The 26,453-nt window shown below is 47.2% G+C and overlaps 1 protein-coding gene across 2 annotated transcripts in view; it reads left to right on the forward strand.

Moving 5' to 3' along the window:
* Nucleotides 1-386: 386 nt before the first annotated feature.
* Nucleotides 387-26,453, forward strand: part of bel (ATP-dependent RNA helicase bel) — a 57,037-nt gene continuing 30,970 nt past the window's right edge. Inside the window, exons 1-10 of one of the 2 annotated variants that reach the window (XM_084595289.1) lie at nt 387-542; nt 2,044-2,089; nt 2,925-3,083; nt 7,358-7,457; nt 9,572-9,987; nt 12,727-12,806; nt 13,090-13,329; nt 13,417-13,581; nt 13,686-13,848; nt 22,478-22,668. In XM_084595289.1, coding sequence (XP_084451415.1) covers nt 498-542; nt 2,044-2,089; nt 2,925-3,083; nt 7,358-7,457; nt 9,572-9,987; nt 12,727-12,806; nt 13,090-13,329; nt 13,417-13,581; nt 13,686-13,848; nt 22,478-22,668 — 1,605 coding nt within the window. In that variant the 5' untranslated portion in view covers nt 387-497. Of the gene's footprint in view, nt 543-577; nt 745-2,043; nt 2,090-2,924; nt 3,084-7,357; nt 7,458-9,571; nt 9,988-12,726; nt 12,807-13,089; nt 13,330-13,416; nt 13,582-13,685; nt 13,849-22,477; nt 22,669-26,453 lie in introns of those variants that run through there. The other variant, XM_084595288.1, reaches the window with a different exon arrangement.

Genomic DNA, 26,453 nt, shown 5'->3' on the forward strand with positions numbered 1-26,453 from the left:
TTAGGTCGTGTGGGAAAAAAAGTAATAGATACGTTTTGGAGTTGATTTATAGCAAGCGAGAAATTTTAACCAGTTTTCCGTTTCCGCATATATCACTGCAGAAAAAACGAAATCAAATTCCCCGCGCGCACAGCGCGAACCAATGAAGTAGTTTGCAACGATAGTAGCGCCAATGCTTTCTTTACAAATATATACAGTCACGTTCTGGCCAACAAAAACAATATTTTAAAAACATAAAACTTTTGTTTATATGTGGTCAGCGTAAAGTAATCTACACGGTTGTTTGAAACATAAATTTAGGGACAATTTTTGTCAAATTTTATTTTGTAACTAGCGCCACAGTTGGCCAGTACTTTTCCAAGACGGATATGGCCAAGGCAACTGCAAGGGAAGGACATGACGTCACTGCGGCCTCTGCTTTGTTGCAAGAGGAACTGATTATTCCAGTGGTTTGAGTCGCACGTATTATTCGTGAACTACCATTTGTTTTGTGTAATATGATTAATGAATCCAACCAAAATGGGAAGGGTCTAGAGCAGCAGGTAAATTTCAGTCAATTTGGCCTTTTGTACTGAGCAGGTTTTTTTTTTATTTCGGCATAAAACAAACTGCAGGATTCCAAGTTAGGGTTAGCTCGTAGCACGGTGTACTGTCAAGAAGATGGCGCATTGGGATAAAAGCTTACCGTTGTGGAATCCTTCCGTGCCTCTGGATTTTGCATCGTGTTGGGTCCTCTGCAACAATGTAATAACCTTTCTCTTTCACGAGTGACACCCAATGTTTGTGATCGGAGCCCATTTTCTCATGAGGACGACAGCAAACTAGTCTTAGCGAGGAGCCCGCCGTCGGCCTCTGCCCTCGATTCACCTTTGTCCGCTGGAAAAATGTTGCCTTCCGTGCCGACCGACCGACCGCCCGTGCGCCGACCTCGACCAGCCGTCCGAGCCCCTTGTGGAAACCCAAGCTATCGGTAACGCTGACACGGCGCTGTTCTGAGCGCCCGTCGTGACTCATTTCTCGAGCCTCGGCGTAGCGACACCGGCAGCTTGCCGGTTTCAGGCTTAACCCTCCCGTTTCATTCAGCTGTTCCCAAGTGTCACCTCGTGCTTCTTGCTAACACCTCGGGTCGTGCTGTGTCAGTGCTAACCCTGTAAAGAGACGAAAGCCCGTTGCCCAGCACGATTGGCTTGCGCTGCGTTAAGTCGTCTATTCAAGTTCTCTCGCCAGCGCTTCAGACGAGCTCGTTCTTTGCCGAGCACCCAATTGGCGTACGCTAGGTTTAAGCGGACGAGGGCAAGCCGTGGCGAACGGCGATTTTAACCACTGCTTGGAGGAAACCCTGTGCTGCCGTGCGTAGCTGCTTAGCGCCAGCTTTTTATTCCGACGCCGAATACCTGCAGTTTGCTTGCCGCTTTAGTATGTGCATACGTTTTTTTCCCGTAGTTGGAACTAGCGCGTAGACTTGCATCGCCGTGGCAGCTCTGTCGCCCGAGCAGTTGCGACCTGTGTCTTGATTAGTTTGCTCTTGGTTCCTCTCTAAAATCTTTGTCGTGTTCTCCATTGGCCAAGGCTTCAATGGCAGGTGGTTTTGAGCACTTGCCATTGTCTGGCCCAAAGTTGCATGCGTCCGCGTTTCATTTGGTTCTATTCATTCATTCTTTTGGCTCTTTTGTTTGTTGCAGTGTACCTCAAACCTGCAGCGTTTTTTCGGGACATGAAATTCAGTGCCAGACCACGTGTTGCCGTTACACCTCGAAACGAACATAGAGCGGCATTTCTTTTTTTTTATTTGGCTGCAATCGTCGATCGAATAGGCGTGCTAGCGTTTTCCTTCGTGGCGGGTAATGAATTCTTGTCCCTAATGGCGCATTATTGTTTTATTTTTATTTATATTTGGTCCTAATGGAAGGTTTCAGTTTGCATGTTCAAGTACTGCTCATGTCCGTGGCGTATACCTTCCGAGGCCTGTCACTTACAAAATTGACGATTTCGTTGCATGCGGCGAATTGTGGCACTCTGGCGTTTTTGTTTCTCCTCCCATAGTTTGCTGGTCTAGACTTGAACTCCGGTGCTCAAGCCAACAAGACCGGTAAGTTATTTTTTGATGTCACCTACAGTGCGCGGAGTTAACAGCCAACAACAGGCAATCGCGGAACATGTTTTTTTTTTCTTGCTCAGCAGTGGGTCTGACTGTAGAGAATGTTGGGAACTGTGAAACAGGCAGAAAAAAAAAAATGACCAGCAACATGCATATAGGTATATTCTAGGCACTATAATATTGGTCTGTTGCCAAAGTGTGTGACATGGCCTGAGGGTATAAAATAACTAGGTCCCTGACCTTAACGCACGCATACAAAATGTCAGGCTGGCAGTTTTAAACCCATCATTATGCAAAGTGCCCCTGTCTCTGATACTGTAGTGTCTGTGTTAGGGTTTTTTTTTTTTTTGTGTGTGTGTGGGGCAACTCTAAGGCGATTGGAGTTTTCCTGCAGCATTTTCTGGCTGCTTGCTTAAGTGTCATGTTCAAGCTTATTGTGATGCATTTGGTGTGGTTTCTTAAGTGCATTGTTTGCTACTTGCAATCTGATTTAGTGTGGCAAGCTTGGTTTGCGCATATATAGTAGAGCACGCTAAACGGGCAGTTTTTGTGTGGTTAACAATTGTTTAGTTTCACAATTCCTGAAATCGTGAAGGCTGTTGTTAATTTTTGAAAAAGCACAATTGTCCAAAATATGAAGTTTCTTCTAGCTAAGTTTTTAAGTAAATATGCTGAGGACCATGGGACAGTGCATTAGCACTACTTTCTTCGATCAGAAGCATGGGTTGGGCTGCTGCAGCCTCCAAATTTTTTTGTAACGCTCTGGATGCCTAAAGAAAGCAGAGAGTTGCGATGACAGCGTCTTGTGTGTGCGAACTATGTGCAGGTCCGAGTCGCTACGTGCCCCCGCACCTGCGCAACAACCGGTCTGTGGTGCCTGGACCTCCTCCGCCTCAGGGGAACGCCCAGAATTGGAGCCAGAAGTCGCCCTACCCTGAGCAGCCGCAGGGAGGCGACGACTGGGGAGCAAGGGACGGCCTCAGGGGTATGTATCTGCTTTCTCTCTCTCTCTCTGGCCTTACCAGTTATTAGTCATTTGCACTTACTGTTGATGAGATTGCCAGCTCCTCCCTTGAATGTTGGGGGATTTATCGCATAGCGCTGCCGCCTATAGATGGCTTGCACCAGTATGCGGTGGTCACCAGGTTTAAGACGGCAACCTGCCTTAAACCTTGAAAGTCTGCCTTTTTTCCTAATCTGCTTGCCACCACCTCCTTTGGAAGCTATGCTGCCGTTTGATTGGGACGCTCGGGACATTAGTCTAATCCACCTTTCACATGCTTATCTGCTTAAAGGTCTCTTAGGTAGTATTGATATGTGTTGTGGTTGCGCTACGCTTACTTACGTGTTCGTAATTTGTTTTTTAATGTGGCATAAATGTGGCCTTCCAACTTGTTCTTTCAGGATAGTGCGTCGCAAGTATTGTATGGAGGAAGCCACTTAAATCTGCTGTATGGCACTCACGACTGACCAAAATCGAACAGGACACCTGCCTATTTAAAACTAATTTTCACTATACACTAAACAATCAAATGCTGGCTCTTGCATGTATCTATCCTACCTGCCTGAACAAAATTGGCATGTCGGTGTTTCACCGGTCCGAGAAAAAAAAATGCAACAGTGAGGAAGGCTCCAAAAAAGGATCGAGAACGGTGCAGCTTTCACTTCAAACAATTTATTTCCGCAAAGTGACGTTAGGACTTTAAAAAATCAAGAATAGTGGACTGCCGTTTCTTTCGCTCGCTGGAAAACATCAGGCGCTTCTCAATAGCCTGGAAAGCCACATTGAGGTGCGACATACCTGCGGAGGAGGTCCAGAGCCGCGACCGCTTCTCCAATATCACCGATACTCTGGCACTCCGATGTCACGACGGCAGCATCCACTGCGGTGTAGTCGTCGTATGCGAGTCCCGTGGCACCCAGCGCATCCATCGCCTCAGTGAGCTCTTAATCGCAAGAGGCTGCTTCTGACTCCCCAGCGTCAGTGACAGGAAATTCCCCTTCGCCGTCCGTGAAAAAGTCACACTGCGCGAAGCAGTGCTGTGCAGTTGATGCGGCCAGTACAGCCCACACTGAAGCGACATAGTGCATTGCGTCAAGCACTGAAATGGTTGTAGGCTGCTGTCCACGATCAATACGCGCAAGACAGCGCTTCACAACACACTTCCGGTAGGAATGCTTCAGGTTCTTTATGACACCGGCATCCAGCGGCTGCAGATAGCTTGTAGTGTTCGGTGGGAAGAACACAAGCTTGACGTTCCGAAGAAACTGGGGGTCTCTTGGGTGGGCAGCACAATTGTCTAGAAAAAGAACACTGCTGCACTGGGATCCCATCTTGTTGTCGAAGTAGCGAAGAAATTCTTTGAACAACGAACACGTCATCCACGCACGACTATCACCTACATGGCAGCAGGCGAGTGTTCTTCAAGCACAGCGGGTTCCGATATTTGCAGATTACCCATGGCTTTAACTTATCGGAACCATCAATGTTGCAGCAAAGGAGCACCGTCAATCGCTCTTTGCTGTTTTTGCCTCTGTGACGCGCTTCTCCTTTCAGGCTTAGGGACTTTTGACGGCTGCACCCGAAAAAAAAAAAGGTCCGTTTCATCGGCATTGTAGATGTCACGAGGCGCATAGCCCTCAATTAGTATAGCAGATAGTGTGGCCTTCCAATCGTCGACTGTTGCCAAGTTCGCACTTGCTGATTCACCGCTTACTGTCTTGTACGCGATGCCATGCCTCTTCCGGAAACGGTCGATCCAGCCATTCGACGCCGCAAAGTCCGTGGTGCCCAGTCTGTCGGCGATGTCCACTGCCTTCTCGCGCAAAATGCTACCATCAAAGTTGACGCCGGCAGCGAGAGCTTGCTTGAACCAGGTCAGAAGCGCCTCGTCGAGGTTTCCATACTTGGCCCCACGAGCCTGCTTAGCTTTCAGGCCGAAAAGCGCTGCATTGCCTTCAATCTCAGCACGCTTTGAGACGATGCTGTTAAGCGTCGATGGTGGCAGACCAAGGTCTTTGGCAATATCAATTCTTTTCCGCGCTGGCTGCCTGTCGACAGCGTTGAGTGCGTCCAGCTTTTCATGGAGGGAAAGCGCCTTCCGCTTGCGCGACGCCATCGAAAAACGTCAGATCATGATCGTCGGATACAAAGGACGAGGGTTCGACGGATGGATGGATGGATGGATGAAGCTGAACCCTTTGAATCGGGCGGTGGTGGTGCACGCCACCTAGCCGACGTTCACGAGGCAGATGGCCATCTAGTGGCGGCATCTTCAACTTGCGTGCGGCTTCTTGAAGTTAGTTTCATAGCCACGCCTAGCCAAGACTCTTCAAAAGTCAAAATGGTGGTCGGCGCGCTTTGCCTCAGGCGGGTTCGCGGTGACCTGTTGCGATGTATCATGCGGGAACATTTTCACAGCTACAGCGTAACGAGGATCTCAATACATTGGATCCTACGGGAGCAGTGCCGGGACCGGATAAAAGCGACGTAACAGCCGGGAAAACGCAGCAGTGAGGAACGTAAAAACAGGATTCTGCTGTATCTTTGTCTCGTTATTCCTTTGCACCTTCTCTCGGTGGAACCTCTATCTGCTCTATCTATCTATCTGTATCTGCTCTATCTGCTGTCCTGAAACTCCTGAAACTGTCCAAAACCAGAAGCGAGGGAAGCAGAAGGGCTCCTGGTCTTCGTCCCCAAACAGTCTTAATCCATTCGACCATCAGGTCTGCAGTCATCCATCCTTTCATTTGTGCACGTATATGGATGCCACGGGGAAAGTTTACCTTCGGAATAGTCTTCCGTTTGAAGATGACGTAGGGTGGCAGCTTCTGCCGGTCGACCGTCGCAGCAGGCATGGCGGTGCATCACTGTTTTTCTGCGCCAGACGTCTTTACGAGGACGCTCCAAGCACCCTTTTCGTTCAGTTATATTCTGGGGAATGTCGAATGTCAGGGGAGTTTGATAGGAGTTTCCTATTTGCGACATGAGGTAACCGCTTTTCTCTCGAAGCCTAGTGACGAAGTGATGGAAGTCTATCACTTTGCTTTCATGTGCGGATGGGAGCCGCTGGCACAATGACGTCTTCAGTCTCGGGGAAAATTCATTCCGTCGCATAAAGTGAGTCGTCCAACCGGAGCTAGCGCAGAAATCCTTTGTGGCAATTCCCAGCTTCCTGGTAGTTGTGCGCGCCTGCGTCTATCATTTCTAATGACACTGCACAACCATCTTTGCGCAGGTCCCTCACATATTCTAGGACCGCCTCAACACGAGGGAACTTGCCCGTTTTGGGTCCGCGGAAAGCCCGCCGTGTCTTGTTCGCAGCCATCAGCTTCTCGTGCTGCTTCTTCCAATAGCGTATCCTGATTTAGTCGACGCCGAAATGCCTGCCAGCAGTACGGTTGCCATGCTCCAGTGCATAGTCAACAGCCTTGAGCTTGAACGTCGCGGTGTAACTGGCATACTGCCCCATGGTGAAATGGCGTAAACTCACACAAAACCACAAAGCACGCTGCAATGCTGCCGAATTGCCGCAAAGCGCGTTTTAATCAAGGAATTATGGGACCTCGTCGAAATGCATTCGCTGCAGGATGACTGCAGATCAGCCAACAGGCGGCAGCCGCTATAACAGTGCAGGACATGAAAACAAAAATGGTGGCGGAAGCAAGTTCGGGGTGCGACCATTACGCAGGGAAATTAAAAATGGAATTTTGATCTCAAAATTTAGGGCTGCGATCATTACGCAAGTGCGATTATTATGCGAGTAAATATACAGGCGTGCTGGCGATACTGATGTCGAATATAGATTGCGGAAGCTTGTGGCAGAGGGAAAATGATAATGCTGATGACCCTCGACTTCAGGCTCCATCCGTGAGATGCATCTCGGAGCTCCTGTACGCGTGCATTTTGAAGGCTATTCCTGCTTGGGTGCGGCCCTTACACGGATTTATTTTTAAATATTTGCTTCGGGATATAAGGGGTGCGGCACTTAGATGTATTGATACGGTACTTGTAAATTCACTTAGCATCTGGGTTCCTCTGGCCCTGTTCGGCTTGAACATTTTGAGAATATATGATAATCGCACATCTTTGTGCATTTTCAGTACTGCTTGTCTGCGTGGCTGTCCTCTGACCAATTTTTTTTTTCTCTCTTTATGGCTTTTGTGATGAATGCATATTTTTTTGCCGTCTTGGCAGTGTGACTTGTGAGGATGGTGCCAGCAGCAGAGTTGCCTAATGTTGCTTATCTCTCTGCGCAGGCGACCGTGGAGGTGGCCGTGCTGACTTCTCAAATTTTGGTGGCCGCAACAAGAGGAACGATGGCCCGCCGATGCGCAACAATGCTTTTCCACCACGCCAGTGAGTGTGCCACTTCTTTTTAAGGCTCTGTTTGTGGCCGTCTTGTGTTGATTTGTCGAAATGGTTATGCCATCGTCTAGCCTAAGGCTTTCTGCAGTATGCTTTAAGGGGAGAGGCTACCTTTGAATACCAACTTTCTTGTTTCTTGAGATAATTGAATGAAATTTTCAGGGTAGACTCATGGCACAGCCATTTGAATAACTGCGAAGTTTCATGGAGCTGCGCACATTGGTACTCAAGTTAGAGAAGTATATCAGAATGGTTCACATGGGTTCCTTGTACCATGCCTGGTGAACTTGCAAAATGTGTTGGCACTATGAAATTCATTATGAAGGTTCCTGAATAGGTACCACAGGGCAAGACAGAGCCCTTTTTTTAAATTTCCCTGTCGAAAAATTTTAGCAGTGCATTGAGGTTGCTGCCACTAATTGGACTTGCATTAACCTAATTTTGATTGTTTATTATAAATTCCAGACTCAATAATTTGAAAAAATGAGCTTGTCTTGCCTCGGAAATTTATTCAGGCACACATTAAAAAAAACCAGGTGGGAATCCGATTAGCGGTTCCAGAAATACTGCGGGAATAAGCAACCATACCATGAAAAAAATTCATTCTGAGAAAATGGCCCTTGAAGTTTAAAACAGCATTTTTAAGTCTAAAGTTTGTTTTTCACCGCAGCACGTTGTGCCTCTGCCTCCCTGATTCCCTCGGAAAGTGCATTTTCATGCGAACAGCGGACGACGCTGACGACGCGTTATCGCTTGCAATGACAGACGCGATACGGGAGGCCGAGATTGCCGAGGTTGATATGGTCGGTACAGCAGGCACGCTTCAAATGCCGGCTCCTTACATTGACGCGAAAGATACGCAGTTGGAAGTGGCAGCACAGTCGGTCTAGTAGTGATGTAGCAGAAGCAGCACTAATAGAAGCGTCTCTGCGCCCGTTGGCAACGCCCTTCGCGATTCGAACGGCATTCACAGAATGACGACTTATGCAGTGTTTTGAACTTCTTAGCGCGCATCGTGGCCGACCGTACAATAATCCACAAAGTGCACATAACCGTTCAAAACACGCCACCATAATTCGTAACGAGCGATGATTACGGCGATCTCAAAATGGTGAAACGTGAAGCGATTCAGCGAGCACGTTCAATCACAGCCCGAATTCGAGACGCGGGAAGCTCAACAATCCCTGTGAGGCCCCCAATCACAAGCGAGCCATGCTTCTGCTATGCCGCGGACACCGCCGGCGAAGGCAATATGGAAAAGGGCAAGCATTCGCAAACAAAACAAGACCAAGATGGCGGCGCCTCGGTTCAGCGGCAGAGAAATGGCGCGCGCGCGCGAAATTTGGGTACTTTTGCCGTTCGCTCGAGACTCTGGGGCTGCCGCGCCCAGTTGTATATTTAATTTAAAGCAGTTCCACGATGAATTAGGCGTTTATAATTATAGGAAAGGTAGTTTATAACATATTCAGCCGAGATATGTACTTTTTGAAAAGCAGACTTCTTCGCGATTTTTCGACTTTCAAAGCCCGCGTCCCCCCTTAGATCAAAACCTTGCAAGCTTAGCTGCTTGACAGTATGTGTCATCTTTGTAAATGCTTTTTGATGCAACAAGGTTTAATGGTCGGACTACAACTTTAGCAGTTTCTGGAAAGTTTATTTTCATCAAGTACAAAGTACATACCTCAACGCCTTTGCGTCTTCATTGGACTACTATTATTCACAAGCATTGTATATTTTTGTCAGATCTAGAGAAGATAGGGACATGTACACCCTTAGTCAAAAGCCCTGAAAGCAAATGATTTTCACCTCAGCTGCAAAATGGAGCCGTCAAACCATCATTAAAGGCCAGAAAGCATTTAAATTGTTTAGAAGTGATTTCTAATTACAGCTAGGAAATGTCTCTTGGCATTTCACAGTACTTTATTCTTTATTGGCGTCGTGACTGCTTCATTTTGTGGCTGAGACGAAAATCCTTTGGCTTCAGGACTTTTGACCAAGACTGTACGTAGTTTATGAAAGGCTTAGGTGATCTATGGAAAGGTGGCGTTGCATTGTACGCTGTGACTTTTGCGGCGCTTACTGATCACTGCTGCTGCCTGCCTCAGGGGTGGAGGCTCAAACTGGCGTGGCGCAGAGGAAGTGGCCCGCGACGGTGGCAACTGGGGTGGCAGTGGCAACCGGGATGACCGTGGCGGCAACTGGGACCGCCGCAATGGGGGGCGGCGCAACTTCGACAACGACGAGGACTGGACCCGACCGCTTCCTAGGGACGAACGGATAGAGCGGGAGCTCTTCTCACAGGGACACACAGGTATCAACTTTGAGAAGTATGAGGACATTCCCGTCGAGGCGACTGGGGACGAAGCGCCCAAGCATATCAACTCCTTCGATGACTGCTCGTTGACCGAGATCATCCGGATGAACATCGAGCTGGCGCACTACACCTCGCCCACGCCTGTGCAGAAGCACGCCATCCCCATCATCCTGTCCAAGCGGGACCTCATGGCCTGCGCCCAAACAGGTTGGTCCCTTCCCATGTTCGCCTAAAAGCGCATTGCTAAAAAGCTGGAACAAATCGAAAAGTTCAGTTTGACATTTTGCTCTAAGTATGAAATCCTCTGCTGTGAAAGCTTATTAAAGGCCCACTGTCCACCCTCCGGTCAAAAATATTTTCTTCCCCGGTGACTATGAGACTTCGCCCCTAGAATGCAATGCCGCAAAATGTTTTTGAAAAGAGTAATTAATAGCGCAGTTACAGCCACCGCAATCACCCGATTCTGTCATGCTTCTCTCCTTCCGCTCCCTCGCAAAGGTTTTTCACTCTCCTGCCTGAGGTCGTCTAGCCTCCGCAATTCAAATTCCCCTTCCTCCTCCGCGTTTGGCGGGAGGTGGGGCGTGGCACTCCGCGAGCACGAAAAAAAAAAAACAGGCGAGGGAGTGCGCACCGCTGAATTCAGTGTGGCCGTGGCGAAGGAAAAACGCGCAGTGAGCGGTAGACACCCACCCTTCTCCCGTCAGTCAGCGAGACGGACCAATGGACGTCGTTCTCGGGAAGTATGTCATAACTGTGGTTCAACGGGCCTGCTCAGGAAACAGGGAAGCTGGCTTCCCGAAGGAGAGCATGAGAGAGCTTTGATTTGTATTTTCGTTGCTTTGCGACGCGCGTGCCAATGTAGCATTTTGCACATACTATCTCTGGTACCTGATTGAAACACTGGGCTCCTTTGCTTAAAAGGTCCTTCCCTGGACAGTGGCCCTTTAAGATAAAAGCCTTTAATGCCTCATCATTGTCGACAGAAGGTTGTTGGCAGAGGTGTCACGCTTTTGAGAGAGGTGCCACAGTGGAGGGCTATGATCCACCGCGCTACAATGGCTTTCATCTCGTCGCACTTTAGTGGTCCAAAGTGCCCTCTAAAATTTTTTTGATCAGATTTATCTTTTCAGCTCAAAACTATCTAATTTGATGTCAGTCCATTATAAAGTAGGAAACTGTCATAATACATGCTCATTGGTTCATCATCAGCTCAAGGTTGGGAGTCTGGAAAATCTGGTGACTAGCCTGAGTATTCGCGGTTGTCTTTTTATCTTAAATGTTAGTGCGGCCTCCTCGTTACATTCCAGTAAATATGGTAGTTAGTTTAGGGCTGGCCTTCAAATAACAATTTATGACTGCTTTGGTGGGAAACTGGCCGTCGTGGAGTGTGCGCGCACTTCTGCATTTTTCACCTTGTGACTATTTTCACAGTGATCCTATATACCCTTTGTTGCAAAAGCGATGCACATAAATGTTTAAAACTGTAAAAGAAAAGGTAAATCTTGCTTCTCAATAGCATTGTACCTCAAAGCTTACAGTGAAACACATTGTTATTTAGTCAGCCATTGAACAGTTGTAAACTGTAGTTGCCTGCAAAGTGTACAAAATTAGCTGTCGAAATTGTGGCACATTGCCTCATAAATTGTCGATGTCGTCCGAAGCCTTCGAGGTCAGGCTCACATTTAAAAATCATCTCCCGCTGCTTCCGCCACCCATATATGGTGGCGGAAGCATATGGCTGGCTTTTAGTTAACGTCTAGCCGTTGAGCGGGTGCGAATTTCAGATTTCTTCTATCAGAATAGCTTTATTTTGATGTGAGCGTCATACTGTGCACGGCGTGTTGCCATCGTGCGGAATGCGATAACAACAGAAGTGACCGCATTAATTCACTGGGAAAGATACGACAAGCTCATCATAAAGGCGATGTGATTCTCAGCATACGAGAATTGGGATTTGACTGAGTTGGCTTCCCTGGTAGCCATGTTGCCACCCTAATATTGTAAAACTGCGGGAACCACAACCGAGTGGCGACGGATTCAATATGGCTGCACCCTGGCGCTGCTTCCGGCCAACCGAGTCTCAGTATTTGATTATAATGTGAGGATACACTTTGAGAGCCAAAAATCATGAAGAAAAAAAAAACTCGTTACATTCCAGTAAATATGGTAGTTAGTTTAGGGCTGGCCTTCAAATAACAATTTATGCACAATGAATTCCACACTAAAAAGCTTACTGAGTTAACACCTTTCTGCATACAGCACTGTGGAAACCGAGGCTAGCAATGTCTGGCAGCTGTGTGCTGACCTTGTTAAAATAGGAATGCTAAGTCATTAATGACACATTTAATATGCCAAACTTCATGCCATGTGCCAGTAAGTCTCATGTCTTGTCAGCTGTGCACCTCAGTCAGTATGGTGTACAACGTATTCATTCATGAAACACCCTGTGTGGATGCTGCTTGGTTGACACAAGATCTGAAGTGCTTTTTATAGTGCTCATAGATTTCTGTTGAAATTTGTGGTCTTGGCATGGATAAGAACGTCACAACTTATACAGTTCAGCGATGCCAGGGTTTAAAGTGGCTGGTACTTCTTCATTGTCGTTTCCAAGTTCATTTTTGCCACGATGCACCGTGGAAAAGCTGCCGTGGTGGCTGACTGTTGCTGGGCTTGTGGTGATGTCAGATTGCTCCCCCTGGCTTTGCCTGCTGATGCTTACCAGTGGGTTGAAATAACTCTCGGACAAAGAAAGGAAAGAACACTTACTGGAAAATAGTGTTATCCAGGAACATATTTTTGCAGGAGAAAATGGTGTATCCCTATCTAATAATATTGTTGAGACTAAACGGCGTTGTGGCAAGGTGTTAAAGCCATCAAATAATCACGGTAAACTTTTTTTTTTTTTTCATTTGCATGACCTGTTGTGCTGCCTTGTCCTCTGCCCAGGTTCTGGAAAGACGGCGGCCTTCCTGGTGCCCATATTAAACCAGGTCTTTGAAGAGGGCCCCCCCAAGAATGTGCCTGCGGTGAGTCTTCTTGACTGTTTGCGCTGGCTTTTTTTTGGCTGCTCGTGTCACCCGTTCCTTATTTTGGTGGGAGAGTGGAAGTGTGTTTGTAGTCAAACTAGTAGTGATGAAAACAGTGACAGCATGAACAACCTCTCTTAAAAGGTCATGCACGACAAATACTTCACCAAATTCCCGCTTGCCTCATTCTTTCTGATTGCACTGAGGCGATTTAGGGGAGGGTTCTGGCTTTTTGCACATGCTGTGTTGTTTCGCTAGAGGGGTTCTCTTTGCTTGCTTGCAGCCCCACCGGTACTCGAGTCGGCCCAAGCAGTACCCGCTGGCGCTGATCCTGAGCCCCACGCGTGAGCTGGCCTGCCAGATCTACGAGGAGGCCTGCAAGTTTGCGTACCGCTCGCGCGTGCGGCCCTGCGTGGTGTACGGGGGTGCTGACCCCGTGCAGCAGATGAAGGACCTGGACCGCGGCTGCCACCTACTGGTGGCCACACCGGGGCGTCTGGTCGACATGATGGAGCGCGGCAAGGCAAGTGACCCTGACTCTTTTCTGTTATTTCTGGAAACACATTGGCGGCAAAGTTCATCTGAAGGAGGAACACTGGTGTCGTTGCAGGTGAGCCTGGAGCTAGTGCGGTACCTGGTCCTGGACGAGGCGGACCGCATGCTGGACATGGGTTTTGAGCCCCAGATCCGGCGCATTGTGCTCGAGGACAACATGCCCCCCGTGGGGCAGCGGCAGACCCTCATGTTCTCGGCCACCTTCCCCAAGAAAGTGCAGGTGAGGAGAGGAGCATTTGAGCTTAACATTTAAAGTATTTTGCGCTAGATTGTATGTGTGAAGTAGGAGGGCAGAAGATGAGCTGAGGCTTGGCTGCTACGTAGGAACTGGCACGCAAGTTCCTGGACAACTACATCTTCCTGGCGGTGGGCCGTGTGGGCAGCACCTCTGAGAACATCACCCAGAAGGTGGTCTGGGTGGAGGAGCATGACAAGCGCTCCTTTCTGCTCGACCTGCTCAACGCAGCGGGACTCAGGAACGGAGGACGTGAGTGCAATCTTCTGCCTATTGTAGCAGGGCTTGTGATGATGAGGTGCAATGTAATGTAATCTATTTATAACGGTCAAATTCACGGGATTAGCCAGTTTTGCCATTGCCCCTTCGTAAAAGTAAACCATATATAATTATACGATTGATTATCGAGGGCGTTTCGAATACAGCAATGACTTTCTGAGGGACCACCAGTCTTTCTGCCCAAAAATCAGTTTAAAAGACATCAGATTTCTTGATGATGTGTTCATTTTCGCGGTTTCAAGGTGCTTCCAGAACCATCGGCGGATTTCAATCGAAGCATGCTGCCTTATAATCTTGTGTCGTTGTAAACTAAAGATTGCACTTGCACATTAACCCTTTGGGCGAATTGCGCTGAACTTTGATCACCCGCAGTTTGAGAAAAATGCTCTCCACCAGCATAATTTTGGTCTTGTTTGAAACAAGCTCGCAAAACTGGAGTATAAAGGGACAGAATTGCGAGAAAGGTGCGCTGTTATTGGGTGCCGAAAGCGCCGCCTCCCCCTAATTTTGCAAGAGAATTCTCTAAGGAAATCTGAACACCTCTCACTTTCAGCATTGCGATCATGGAACCTGGTAGTTGTGGACAAATTGGATTTACAGCATGGCCACGATATTAGCCCCGTTTGGATTTTTCTTGGGTTTTGCCAAGATGCTAACTTTTGACATCTGGCTATTTGACTTGGTTCCTGTTCCACTGCAGGGATTGCAGCACCATTTATAAGTTAATCTTCAAGAATTACGGTTATATGAAATTATGATAGGTGCATTTTGAATGTTGATAGTGAAAGTTGTATGCAGCTAGCTATATACGTAAAATGGAGAAACTGCTTTGATCATTGCATTGTTTGCCCATACTTTAAAAAGTAATTATTAATGCACTTAGTACCCTTCTTTTAAGACTCGTTAAACTTTTATAAATCTGCTACCTCTTTCTAGAAGTCACTCAAACCGGCAAAAATCTTTATGATGTAAGTCGTTGGTAATGACATGACCCTGAAGATGTTATACGTACTAAACACATCCTGTGGCTTTATGACAAAAAAAAAAAAAAACTAAATGCTTTCCACCTTCGTGCTGAATCTTTTCTTTTTTAATTTGTAAGGTTTTATTGTTACATCTTGTGGAAGTTTAAGGGGGGACACGGGTCTTTGGGACCAAAAAATGACCAAAAAACCGATTTTCTGAAAATGGCATTTTTGGAATCTGTGGCTATTAATCTACAAGTTCACCAATTTTCTTCTTCCAGAAGTCAGTATTTTCAGCATAATAACGAATTGAAATCATCGCGCGGGCTGAATTTGCGCAGCAGCAGACGATAAAACGGCACATTTTTCGTTGCGCGCAACTGCCATTCCGCCGGACCGATCTCGGCCATGTTAGGCTCGTTTGAAAGAGCGCTTTCTGGGTTTCAATTTCCCGCCGCTAGCGCTTGTCTGCCCTCAATGGCCACTGAGAAAAATAACCACAAAGAAAACGAAAACGCGGCGTCTGATTCGCTGCTGAGCGCACGTGACTGCAACTGAGCCATCCGATTGGCTGATTCTATCGCACGTAGTCTGCATGCGGCGGGCCAGCAGCCGTTGAAAGCGTCCGAGACGCCATTTTGTTCTGAGTCGAGACCGAGGCGAGACGATGCCCCTCGCGCCACAAATTCGGCAAAAAGAAGAAGAGTGCGCGCGGCGACAACTTTCGGAACCGTCCTGCGGCACCCGAAAGCTCCGAGGATGTGCAGGAGCCAGCGGCAAGTCAAGAAGTCCCCGCGGACGAAATAGGCCTAGCGAGCTCGGCGGCGCCTACGCCCACGACACGACAATGCTGCAGCCTTCGGACTTGATTGGAAAGAAAAGTCGAAGGAATGCTGCAGGAGCTGGGTTCAACCGCAGCAACGAAGAGGAAAGCGGATTTCATCGCCACTTCTGACGCCCGTCTTCTTGACGCGACCGGCGGTTGCCGTGCGGACGATACGACGTTCACTGTTGTGAGTTTGGAGTCACTGAACGAACTGTTGTCTGCTGTGAAATGCAAAGTGTGTGGCGGGGATGTCCATATTTCAAAAGGAAATCGTGAATATGGTCTAGCCGTTACACTCTCTCTCGCGTGCGTGATTTGCGGGAACATTTCATCGGCATGGAGTTCGCCGCGCGTGCAAGGCAGCCAGAAGATAAATCCGTTTGCCGTGAATATCCTTGCTGCACGCGCGATGCAAAGTACCGGACATAGGCAAACGGCGCTGAATGATGTGTTTGCGGCGATGAACATATCTCATCGTGGCCTGCACACGAAAACGTGGCAGGACTACGTAAAGAGTAAGCTGACGCCCGAAGCAACACACGTAGCCGAAGGAGTATTGAAAGACAGCGCCCGTTCTGTTCGGCAACTCTATAACGAGTTGAACCTTGACAACCCCGGGAACATTTCTGTCTCTTTCGATGGTTCATGGATGACCCGGGGTCATTCATCCCACATCGGTGTCGGCGCCGTAGTAGAACTTTTTACTGGACTGGTACTTGACTATGTAGTTTTCAGTAACTTTTGTGCTGGGTGTGAGCGTGGGCCCAAAGAAGGTGACCCGTCCTATGAGGCGTGGAAAGAAAGCCACTTGTGCCAAAAGAACACGGACAAAAAGTCCGGTGAAATGGAAGTTCAGGCCGGACTTGTTTTGTTTGAAAGGTCACTGGAGAAACATGGCCTTAGGTACACGGCCATGCTCTCAGACGGCGATAGCCGCACATTTCTTGCATTGCAAGAATCAGCTGTGTACGGCTACATCGAAATCAGCAATGAAGATTGCACCAACCATGTGCAGAAGCGGATGGGAACGGCCCTACGCAATGCAATTGCCAAGCATAAAGGTGATGCAAAAGAGAGCTTGAGTGGCAAAGGGAAGCTGACAGGCGACCTTGTCACCAAGTTGACATCGTATTACAGCTGGGCCCTGAAGTCCCATGCTGGAGATGTTGGGGCAATGCATAAGGCAGTGATGGCTACCTATCATCACGTAACCTCCAATGATACCGTGTCAAACCACACCCTCTGCCCGACAGGCGCAAACTCGTGGTGCCGCCAGAATGCTGCTGCAGCCAACGGAGAGCCTGCTCCCAAGCACAGATACAGTTTGCCACCACATGTGTGCAAAGCACTTTTGCCTATTTATGAGCGTTTGGCAGACCCAAAGCTGCTGGAGCGGTGCCAGCAGGGAAAAACCCAGAACAGTAATGAAAGCTTGCACTCCCTAATAGGGTCACTCGCACCAAAGGAGCGCCATGCGTCACTGTTCTCCGTTCAAGCAGCTGTTGCGGAGGCTGTTGTCCGCTTCAATGCAGGAAACCTACAAGCATGCTCAAAAATACTGAGTGAGCTAAATATGAACCCTGGCGTCCAGAATATCAGGAGGATGGCTGAGAAGGACAGGCGCCGAACAGCCGAATCAGTACGCAAGCGTGCCTCTGCGGAAAACATGCATCGGGCACTGAAAAAGCGGCATTCTAGTCAGCCCAAGCAGTCAGATTACATGCCTGGTGCATATTAGCTGTCTGCAAGTGTAAATATGTATATATCTTTTTTTTTTTTTTTGAAATTTTGAATAAATTGTGCCTAGTTTGTTTTTTCCCATTTTCTCAAAACTCAAATTTTGGACACTTGGCTGGTTTAGTTCGTCGATATCTCTGCATCTAGGACAGATAGAGATGTAATTCCTTTTTCTAAATAAAGCTGAAGGTGCAGTGAATGCAATGATCGAAGCAGAATTCTTTATTCAAGCTTCAAAAATTTTTTAGTTTGTCAAGTTAATTGAAGCATGATAGGCACGTCTTGAAGGACAACTTTCAAAGTGCAGCAAAATTGCTAATAAGGGTAAAATGGAAAAACTGCTTTGATCATTGCACTCTTTGGTCATTGTACTGTACCGCCATGCATTAAATATGATGTTTTATAGAGGCGTTTTTTTTTGCGCGGAAGTTCTAATTAAATGAATAATTAATATTATTATCTCGGGAATTCACTGACATAGAGAAAAACAAGTTACATTTTTGAAATCAGCATAAAAATCTGAACAAGAGGGTATGGTTTTATCAGGATTGGCTTTAAAATAATGAAAATAGCTCTAAGACCAGTGTCCCCCCTTAAGGGGGGATGAGGGTCTTAAAAACTTTTTTTTTATTTCTTAACCTATCTTGCTGAAAATTGCCATGGTGATATATCTTTGAATGGTGATTCCAAATATGTATTTAGATTTGAAATACCTCATCTAGACATGAAAATATGGCAAGATAATGTACCGCACATAGTGTCTTCTTACGGGCCATTACGGCAATTTCTTAATTAAAAAAACTGGTTTTAAAAATATGCTGTCATTTCCAAGAGCCTACTGCACATCCTAAAGCTATGGAAGTTTTTAAGAAGTCATTATATAGGTAATGAATGAATAACAAAGTTGGGAGAAAAAAAACAATGTGGGAGTAATTAGTTTACATCTGATCTAATTGTTAGTCTATCAGACTTTATCGAAAACGGAAAGCTTTAGGATGTAGCTGAGATTTTACTGAAAAAAATGATACCAAGTTCAATAAAATCCGTCCATGCAAACATTATGAAAAGTTCCGTAAGGCAAGGCTTTTTACCAAATAAACAAAGCTGAGAAAACTGCATTCAAAGTTTTACTCACTGTGCCACTTTTGTTTTCCAATCACATGGAAAGATTTAATGCTTTAGCATGCAGCCCAGTTATTGGTGAACAAAATGACACCAAATTTACATAAATCTGTTCATGTAATGGCTGTGAAAATCTATGTATGGCATTGGCACTTGACAAAAAAAAGATGCTCAGAAAGTCACTTGCTACAGTCTCTGAATCTTAAACCATTCACAAAGTCCTGGGCAGTAGTCTTGGGTTTTGTCAGGCCTGTGCCTCTTGGCCATCTTCTTCACCTTTTCACTATCGGTTTGACCCTTATCAGACCTGCACAGCCTCTGTTTATCTTTTTCAAGGCTCCTACGAATGCGGCACCTGCCAGGGCTATAACCAAGCTACTCTGCAACAGCTCTGCTGGTTGCTGCCATCCCTTGATTGAAGCGAGAAACTGCTTCTGCAACAGCCCTTTGAACAGCCAGCAAAGAGTCATGCGTGTTTTTAGAGCATTGGCTCCAGATAACAGAGTGCAGGCACTCGATAGCATTCTGTGTCATGCCATCTTTGCAGCGCTTCAAAATGGCCTCGTCGCCCAGCCTGGCAAAAACTGGCTCAAGCGCAGTGCGAACATGGCCTGGCAGAGGGTTTTTGTGGTGGAGGCTCCACCTGGTTTGCCAAAGCACGATTGAAGGCACACCATGAATCAACTCTTTGAGGACAGCAACTGTGATCTGGGGCTTCATCTGTCGAGGTCAGGTGCAACAGCGTAGCTTGCACTGCCTTTTTCATGCCTGTGACGTCGTGGTTATGGCTCCGCAAGGCATACCCATAGTAATTGGTGATCTTTTTTATCTTTTCTTGGGTAAGGTTGCCCTTTCCACCAAGAGATTGCCCTTGTGCCTTCTTTTTCTCAACCAAGTTGCGAAGAGCCGTCCCCATCCGCTTGTGGACATGGTTGAGGCAGTCCTTCTTTTCAATGGATATATATCCATACACGCCTTCCTGGGTCAATGCATGAAATGTGCGGCTATCACCATCCGAAAGTATGGTTGTGTACCGCAACCCCCATCCGAAAGTATGGTTGTGTGCCGCAACCCATTTTTTTCCAAGGACCTATTGAATAAAATCATAGCTGCTTTGGTCTCCATTCGTCCGGCATTGCAGTCAATGTTCTTCATACACTTGTGGTTCACAGCCCAGTCACCGTAACCATCATCACTGGGATCAGGTGCCCCTTGGCACCCACGACAGTACCTCGAAAGCACAACATGGTCCAGTACAAGGCCAGCGTACAGTTCTATAATGCAGCCAACTGCAATATTTGAATTGTGGCCACGCGTTTTCCATGTGCCATCAAATATCACGTCTACATTTCCTGTTGGATTCAGGAAGTCTTTGTATAAGTCCTTCACCACTTTGACACTTGCTGCTTCTGTAGCAGTAGCAACTGCCTGGCAAGCTTTCACCATGGTGTTCATGTGCCCCCTGAAAGTTTTGTGGTGAAGTCCTCGGTGGGAGAGGTTCATTGTTGCACAAAAATCCACTAGAGCAGTCACTCCCTTCCCTATACTTTGTATGCCTTTCATCGCCCGCAGATTTACTTCAAAGGGTGTGATGCTAGATTTCCCGGGCACTCGTGGCGATGAAAAGTGCCGCTCGGCGAAATTGCAATTCGAACATGTGAGCACTAACTTCACAGCTAAGCCATACTCTCTTCCGCTGCATTTCGCGAATTGAACACTGGCCATCCCACACTTGCTGCAGCTCGTGGATGCAAACAGCTTCTTCAGTATGCTCATATCAACAATTATATACTCAGTGCCGCGATCGTCGTCTACACTTGTGGGAAGTCGCGGACTTCTTCGCCAATGACGTCTTGGCGTTATCTGCACATTTTTCGCGTCCCGCGCACTCCGCCTCCGTAAAAAACATTGTGTCCAAACGTTGAACACGCGAGCTCGGTTTGCCGGTCGTCGCTAGGCTTAGCTCAGCTGGCTGGGCCGCTTCCGACGACAGAATTTGAAGCGACTCGCAGAGCATCAAAAGTCGATATTTTCGACAGGCTAAGTCCAGGCGCATCCACTGGAACCGCAGACACTTGCGGTAACACCGAAGTTGACGCCGATCGGCACGGTCCAGCCGCGGTGTCCACCAACGAAGCTGACATCGACGATGTCGGTCCAGCCGCGTCCATCGGCAAAACTGTGGTCGACGAGTTCAATCCAGCCGCATCCGCCGACGGCCCTGCAGCTTGCGGCAACACCGAAGCTGTAGTTCTCGATGTGGCACTCTTCTTATTCCACGCGCGTCTCCTTTTGCCGACTGCTTTTCGCGTGCTTGCTTTCAAGCGCGCGTCCCGCGCCATCGAGACACGCGGAACAGACACCAGGCAGGCAAATACACACGAAAACAATAACTTCAAAGCTAAGAGGAGCGAGTTAATAGTCAAAATATTTACAGGAACGATGAGAAAAAATGCAGAACGAGAAATGCTAGGAAACAAAGAGGAGCGCAAAAAATCACGTGCCAGCGGGCAAAAGCAGACGACGAAGAGTCGGCAACGCGGTCGCGGGAGGTGGGGCATGCGTCAGGGCCAATCAGAGGGCTGCGCCTCGGAGAGCGCGCGCTTTACCCAATCAGCGGCTGTCTCGCGACGATTCACCCCTTGCGGACGGATGCCGAAAGCTCCGCTGTGCGAAAACCTACAGCGTGTTGAGAGATGCCAGGAGAGAGAGCGGGAAATGAGCTTTCAAACGAGACCAAGATGGCGCCTATCGGTTCGCGCCGCGCGGAGCTACGGCGGCTTGAAAATGGTGCAAATTTTCGCGTTTGGCGTTCAATTTCGGCTCACCGACGTTTCTAAATTGCCGTTTTTTTAATACTTTGAGTAGGAATTGAGCTATAATATTTTGTAGAGGCATAGTCGGGACATTGAAGACTTCAAAACAGCAATTTTTGAAAATTGCCATTTTCGACCATTTTTCGAGATTTTAAGACCCGCGTCCCCCCTTAAGGAACAGTAGATTAGAAATGCGCACGACAGCAAAGTGTGGCAAAACCGCACATGCCTGGCCTTCACTTCTTGCCACCGCTGCCTTGTGCTTTGCACTGCGCAGTGGTGTGAAAATGATCGGCAGTGTCTTTCCTTTTTTATCGCGGCACTTTTACTTTGTGAACACGACTGCGCCGCCCTCTTTCCAAGTTCATAGCCAGCTTTACATTTTTTTTTCCTGTGCGCTGTCTGCTTTCCCTTGCATTTCCAAGGCCAACCTAAAGTATGCTTCACCTCAGAGCTGGTGGTTTATAGCCATAAAAACAAAAACATGCTAGGTGTCTTTTTGTTCTCAAAAAGATAAATGTGTGTCTCTGTCCTTGGTAGCGCGTTTGTGGCGATGTCATTTCATAGGAATGTGGAAGTATGTCGCCGTGGCCAAACGTACTTTACTAAACCGATTTTATCAACTGCCTTTTGGAGGAAACATTGCAGTGCATGGAAGACAAGACGAACTGGTACTTCAGTTTCACTTTGCTATCTCAGAATTTGCTATAGCTCGGTTCTACTGTAATAAATTTAAAGAAAAGGGAATGAGATAGTTGTAATAAGCTGGTGTACTTCCATTATCACTGGCCTAGAGAGAGGGAAAATAACATTTAAGATCTGTGTTCCCCTTTTAGGCGAGCCATAGGTCTCGGAGTCATTTTTTTTTTTATATACAGACCTAATTGAATTGGACTGACTGCACAGTCTTGTTCCATTTTGCTTTCCTGCTGCATCCAAGGATGCACTCATTTTGCTTGTAGGCCAAAGATCTCCCTCTACTGTGTATACCCTTTTAAATATTGCTCATAAATTTAGGTTTCAAAAATTGTGCTTTTAATAAACTCTGCGAATTGTGCGAAATTCACCCTGCCGGAATTTGCTCTGAAGGAGTGTGCGGAGGGCTTGAGAGATGACACCTTTGGCGTGCATTGCAGATGCCACGGCGTCGGACTCGCTGACGCTGAGCTTTGTGGAGACGAAGAAGGGAGCAGATGCTCTGGAGCACTTCCTGCTCAAGGAGGGCTACCCGGTGACCAGCATCCACGGAGACCGGACCCAGCGGGAGCGTGAGGAGGCCCTGTGGTCCTTCCGCACAGGGCGCACGCCCATCCTGGTGGCCACCGCGGTGAGTGCTCTGCTGTGTGTATGTGTGAGAGGGGGTGGGGGGGATTGGAACCTGGACATGGGTCGCAGTTTCTCCTGCCTGGCCTTTTGCGGTGGCAGCTGATCAGTGATCACCACCTGCAGGAAGACTTGTTTCTGTGCTAGTTGGTTCATCGCGCGTGGTGCATACAGCCAACAAAAAAGGCACTGCACAGTGCGAAAAAATTCACATACACACGCTCGACTAGCAACTGAGCTTTTCTTTATTTGAACAACAGGCACATGGGTAGGTAAATGAAGGATAGGGAAGCAGGTGTGGAAAGCAAGGGCAGGCAGTCATTGTCGTCACGTCATAGGATCAAATCTTGTGCTCCACAGGGTAAAAACTTCAAAAAACGAGGGTGTAAAGGCCCACTGCAGCAAAAAAATGTTGCTGCGGACATTGTTTTCAAAAACACTTGTTGACAGGCTTTGAGGCTTATAAAAGAAGTAATGAATGTGGAATCGCCACTCGAATGCAAGCGGCAGGTACATTGAGGGACTTGAAGCGGCACCTCTGTTGTTGTTAAGGGGGGAGACTGCTTCTGGAGAAATTTTCTCTATTTCTTCGCCAAACTCAATGAAATTGCATATCCTTATCTAATTTATCATGCTGATTTCAAAAATGTGATTAGTTTTTTTATAGGACTATTGTTTCTCAAGATACAATTTATTAGCCCCCTATTGTTCACAAGAACAATAGAGAGAAAAGTAAACAATAAAAGCTCACAAATTGCACATGGTTACACTCTAGAAAGAAAATGCAACGCAATGTTGGAAACAGTTTTCTAATTTTACCATTATTACTGATTTTACATCAGAATGAAATTTGTGCAAAAAATTGTGACTAATATGAAATTAAGAACTAGATCATTAAAAAAATTTATGAGCCTTAAGGGGGGACGCGACCTTTGAAAACCGAAAAATCGCGAAAAAGTCGATTTTTGGAAGATTATATATTCCGGTAGTATGTCTTATAAACTACCATTTCTGTAATTATCAATGCCCAACTCGCCGTAGAAATGCTCGAAATTAATTATTTAACAAGCGGCGGCAGCCGCGGAGCAGCGAGCAAGCGCCGAAAATTCCCAAACTTCGCGCGCGCACCATTCCTCTCCCGCCCAACTGAGCGCCGCCATCTTGGTCTTGTTTTGTTTGTGAATTCTTGCGCTTTCTTCTGCCACCCTCGGCGGCGGCGACGGCGGCGCGGTCGAGGCGTGGCTTGCTACCGATTGAGAGCCTCGTGGCGGCTTTCAAGTTTCCCGCGCTCGAATTCAAGGCTGCGATTGGGCAAAGCGCGCGCTCCGCGAGAACGCGGGGGATCGGGCGACTACTATTGGCTGCTGCGGCCGCTGACGCGTCGGTCTCCGCCTCCCCGCGTCGTCTGCTACGGCTCTTTGCTGTCGTTGTTGGCTGCCTCGAGGTGCGACACGCATTCAGTGCAGACTTTGCTAACTTTTTATTTTTTTTTTCGTTTCGGCGTTTATGCCGCGGAAGATAACCCGGGAAGTCGCTTGTCGCGTTTGGGCCGCTTCTTGTTCCTCCGGCGAGATGCCGCGATAGATAAACCGGGAAACCGCTTGCTGCGTCTGCGCCGCCTACCAAGCTAGGGCGAAATGCCGCGGGGGAATCGGGAATGCCGATTGTCGCGGCTTGCAGGGCTCAGGATCGACGGATCTCAGCATGTGGAAAGTGGTCCGCGGCACCAAGGTGTTCGCTGTAGCTGATCGGCTAGTCGCACAGATGTTCGCTGTAGCCAAGATCGACGGAGCGCCATAGCCCTAATGTATATTTTGACGGCCGCACCGGACTTGTTCGTGATAATTGCGAGTGTTCGTCTTAAGTGGGGCCTTTATAAGTGGGCTCGACTGTACCTGAATAAATTTTTGAGGGCAAGGCAAGCCCATGTATTCAAAATATTATGTCTGGAATTTGTCATAATTAATTTGGTTAATCAACATAGGTCTAATTGATAACAAAAAATCCAATTCTATGCTATTTTTCAGCAAGAAAATTTTGAAAAAGGGCTTTGTCTTGCCCTGAGGAACCTATCTAGGAATCAGCATGACAAATTGCACAATGCCAGTGCCTTTCACAATTTCTCCAGGCTTGATATAAAGGACCTATTCGAACCAGTTTGATATGCTTCTGTAACTTGAGAATTAGCGTGCACAATACTATGAAACTTGGTGGTTTTTCATTTGTTAATGTCATGAGCCTGTCTTGAAAATTTCATCATGATAACTTGAGAAACAAAAAAGTTATTGTTCTCTCAACCTTTGAGAGCCGTTTTCTCAGAATCAACTTTTTTCACGGTGTGGCTGCTAGGGAAAGTCATAGCTCAAGAACCGCTTATTGGATTTTCATGAGGTTTTTTTTGTTATATACCTAAGTAAAATTCTGAGGGCAAGACAATTCGTTTTTTTCAAAATATTTCATGTGTAATTAGGGGCAGTCAATTAAAATATCGTTAAGTCAGGTGTAAATTTGAACACTAAATTTGGGGCTGTACTAAAATTTTTCGGAGAGGAAATTTGGAAAAAGGGAATTGTCTTGCCCTGGGGAAACTATCCAGGAATGACCATAACAAATTTCACACTGCTAGCACATTTTGCAAATTCTCCAGGCCCGCCCCTAGGGACCTATGTAAACTATCTTGATATACTCCTCTAACTTGAGAACCGATGAGCCCAGCTCCATGAAACTTGGTAGTTCTTCAAATGTATGTACTATGAGCATACCCTGAAAATTTCATTCGAATACCTCAAGAAATAAAAAAGTTGGTGTTCAAGGGTAGCCTCCCCCCTTAATTTAAAAATCTGCTCCCAACATTGCATGCTTGGGTAACCTAGCTACATGCTAAAAAAAGAATTGTGGTTCTCTCAGCTATAGATGCTGAGATATGCTACTTTGAAAGTCACTCTGAGTCCAAAATTTGCATTCTGAGAAAAATGAGAAAAACAAGCAGAGTGATGTTGAGGAAAAGTACTAAATTATCCATCCAGCCACCTTGGAAAGTTACTAATAGCCTCCTGGAATGTAGTCAGACTGTTTATTAGCATTTAAATGGCGTTTTTTTAGAGTGCGCTGCACACTTTCTGAGGACTTGTGCTTCTGTGCACATGCACTCTTCCTTTGCTTATCCTTCTCCTGCATGCGTTTTGTTGTCTGGGGGCTGGCAGTCAGGTGCAGCTCTTTCAGAATGTTTTTTGCAGTTCTTTCACTCCCTGCATTAAACTTCATCACAGCCTCAGCCACAGCTGCCTGGACCGTGAAGAGTGAAGCATGGCGTTCCTTACGTGCCAGTGCCCAAATCATTGAATGCAAACATTCATTATTGTTCTGTGTTTTGCCTCGTTGTACGCGCTCCAGAAGCCTCTGGTCAGAAAGCCTTTCATAGACTGGCAGCAAAGCTTCACAAACATGAAGAGGCAGGTTGTGTCGGTGATGCGGCATGGTCTCACCTCTGGCCTCTGCAGCATTCTGCTTACACCAAGACCCGGGGCCTGTTGGGCAGAAGCTGTGATTGTAGGTTACATCATTAGATGTAACATGATGGTAGGTGGCCATCACAGCCTTCTGTGTGGCCTCCACATCACCAGTGTGTGACTTCAAAGCCCATGCATAGTAGGAGCTCAACTTGGAAATTAGATCTCCTGTAAGCCTTCCTTTGCCACCAAGGGATTCTCCACCAGAACCTCTCTGTTTCGTGATCACATTGCGCAGAGCAGTTCCCATGCGCTTCTGCACATGGTTTATGCAGTCTTC

This window comes from Amblyomma maculatum, chromosome 2 (genome assembly GCF_055883805.1).
Source record: "Amblyomma maculatum isolate TAMU_Amacu chromosome 2, ASM5588380v1, whole genome shotgun sequence".
Classification (NCBI taxonomy): domain Eukaryota; kingdom Metazoa; phylum Arthropoda; class Arachnida; order Ixodida; family Ixodidae; genus Amblyomma; species Amblyomma maculatum.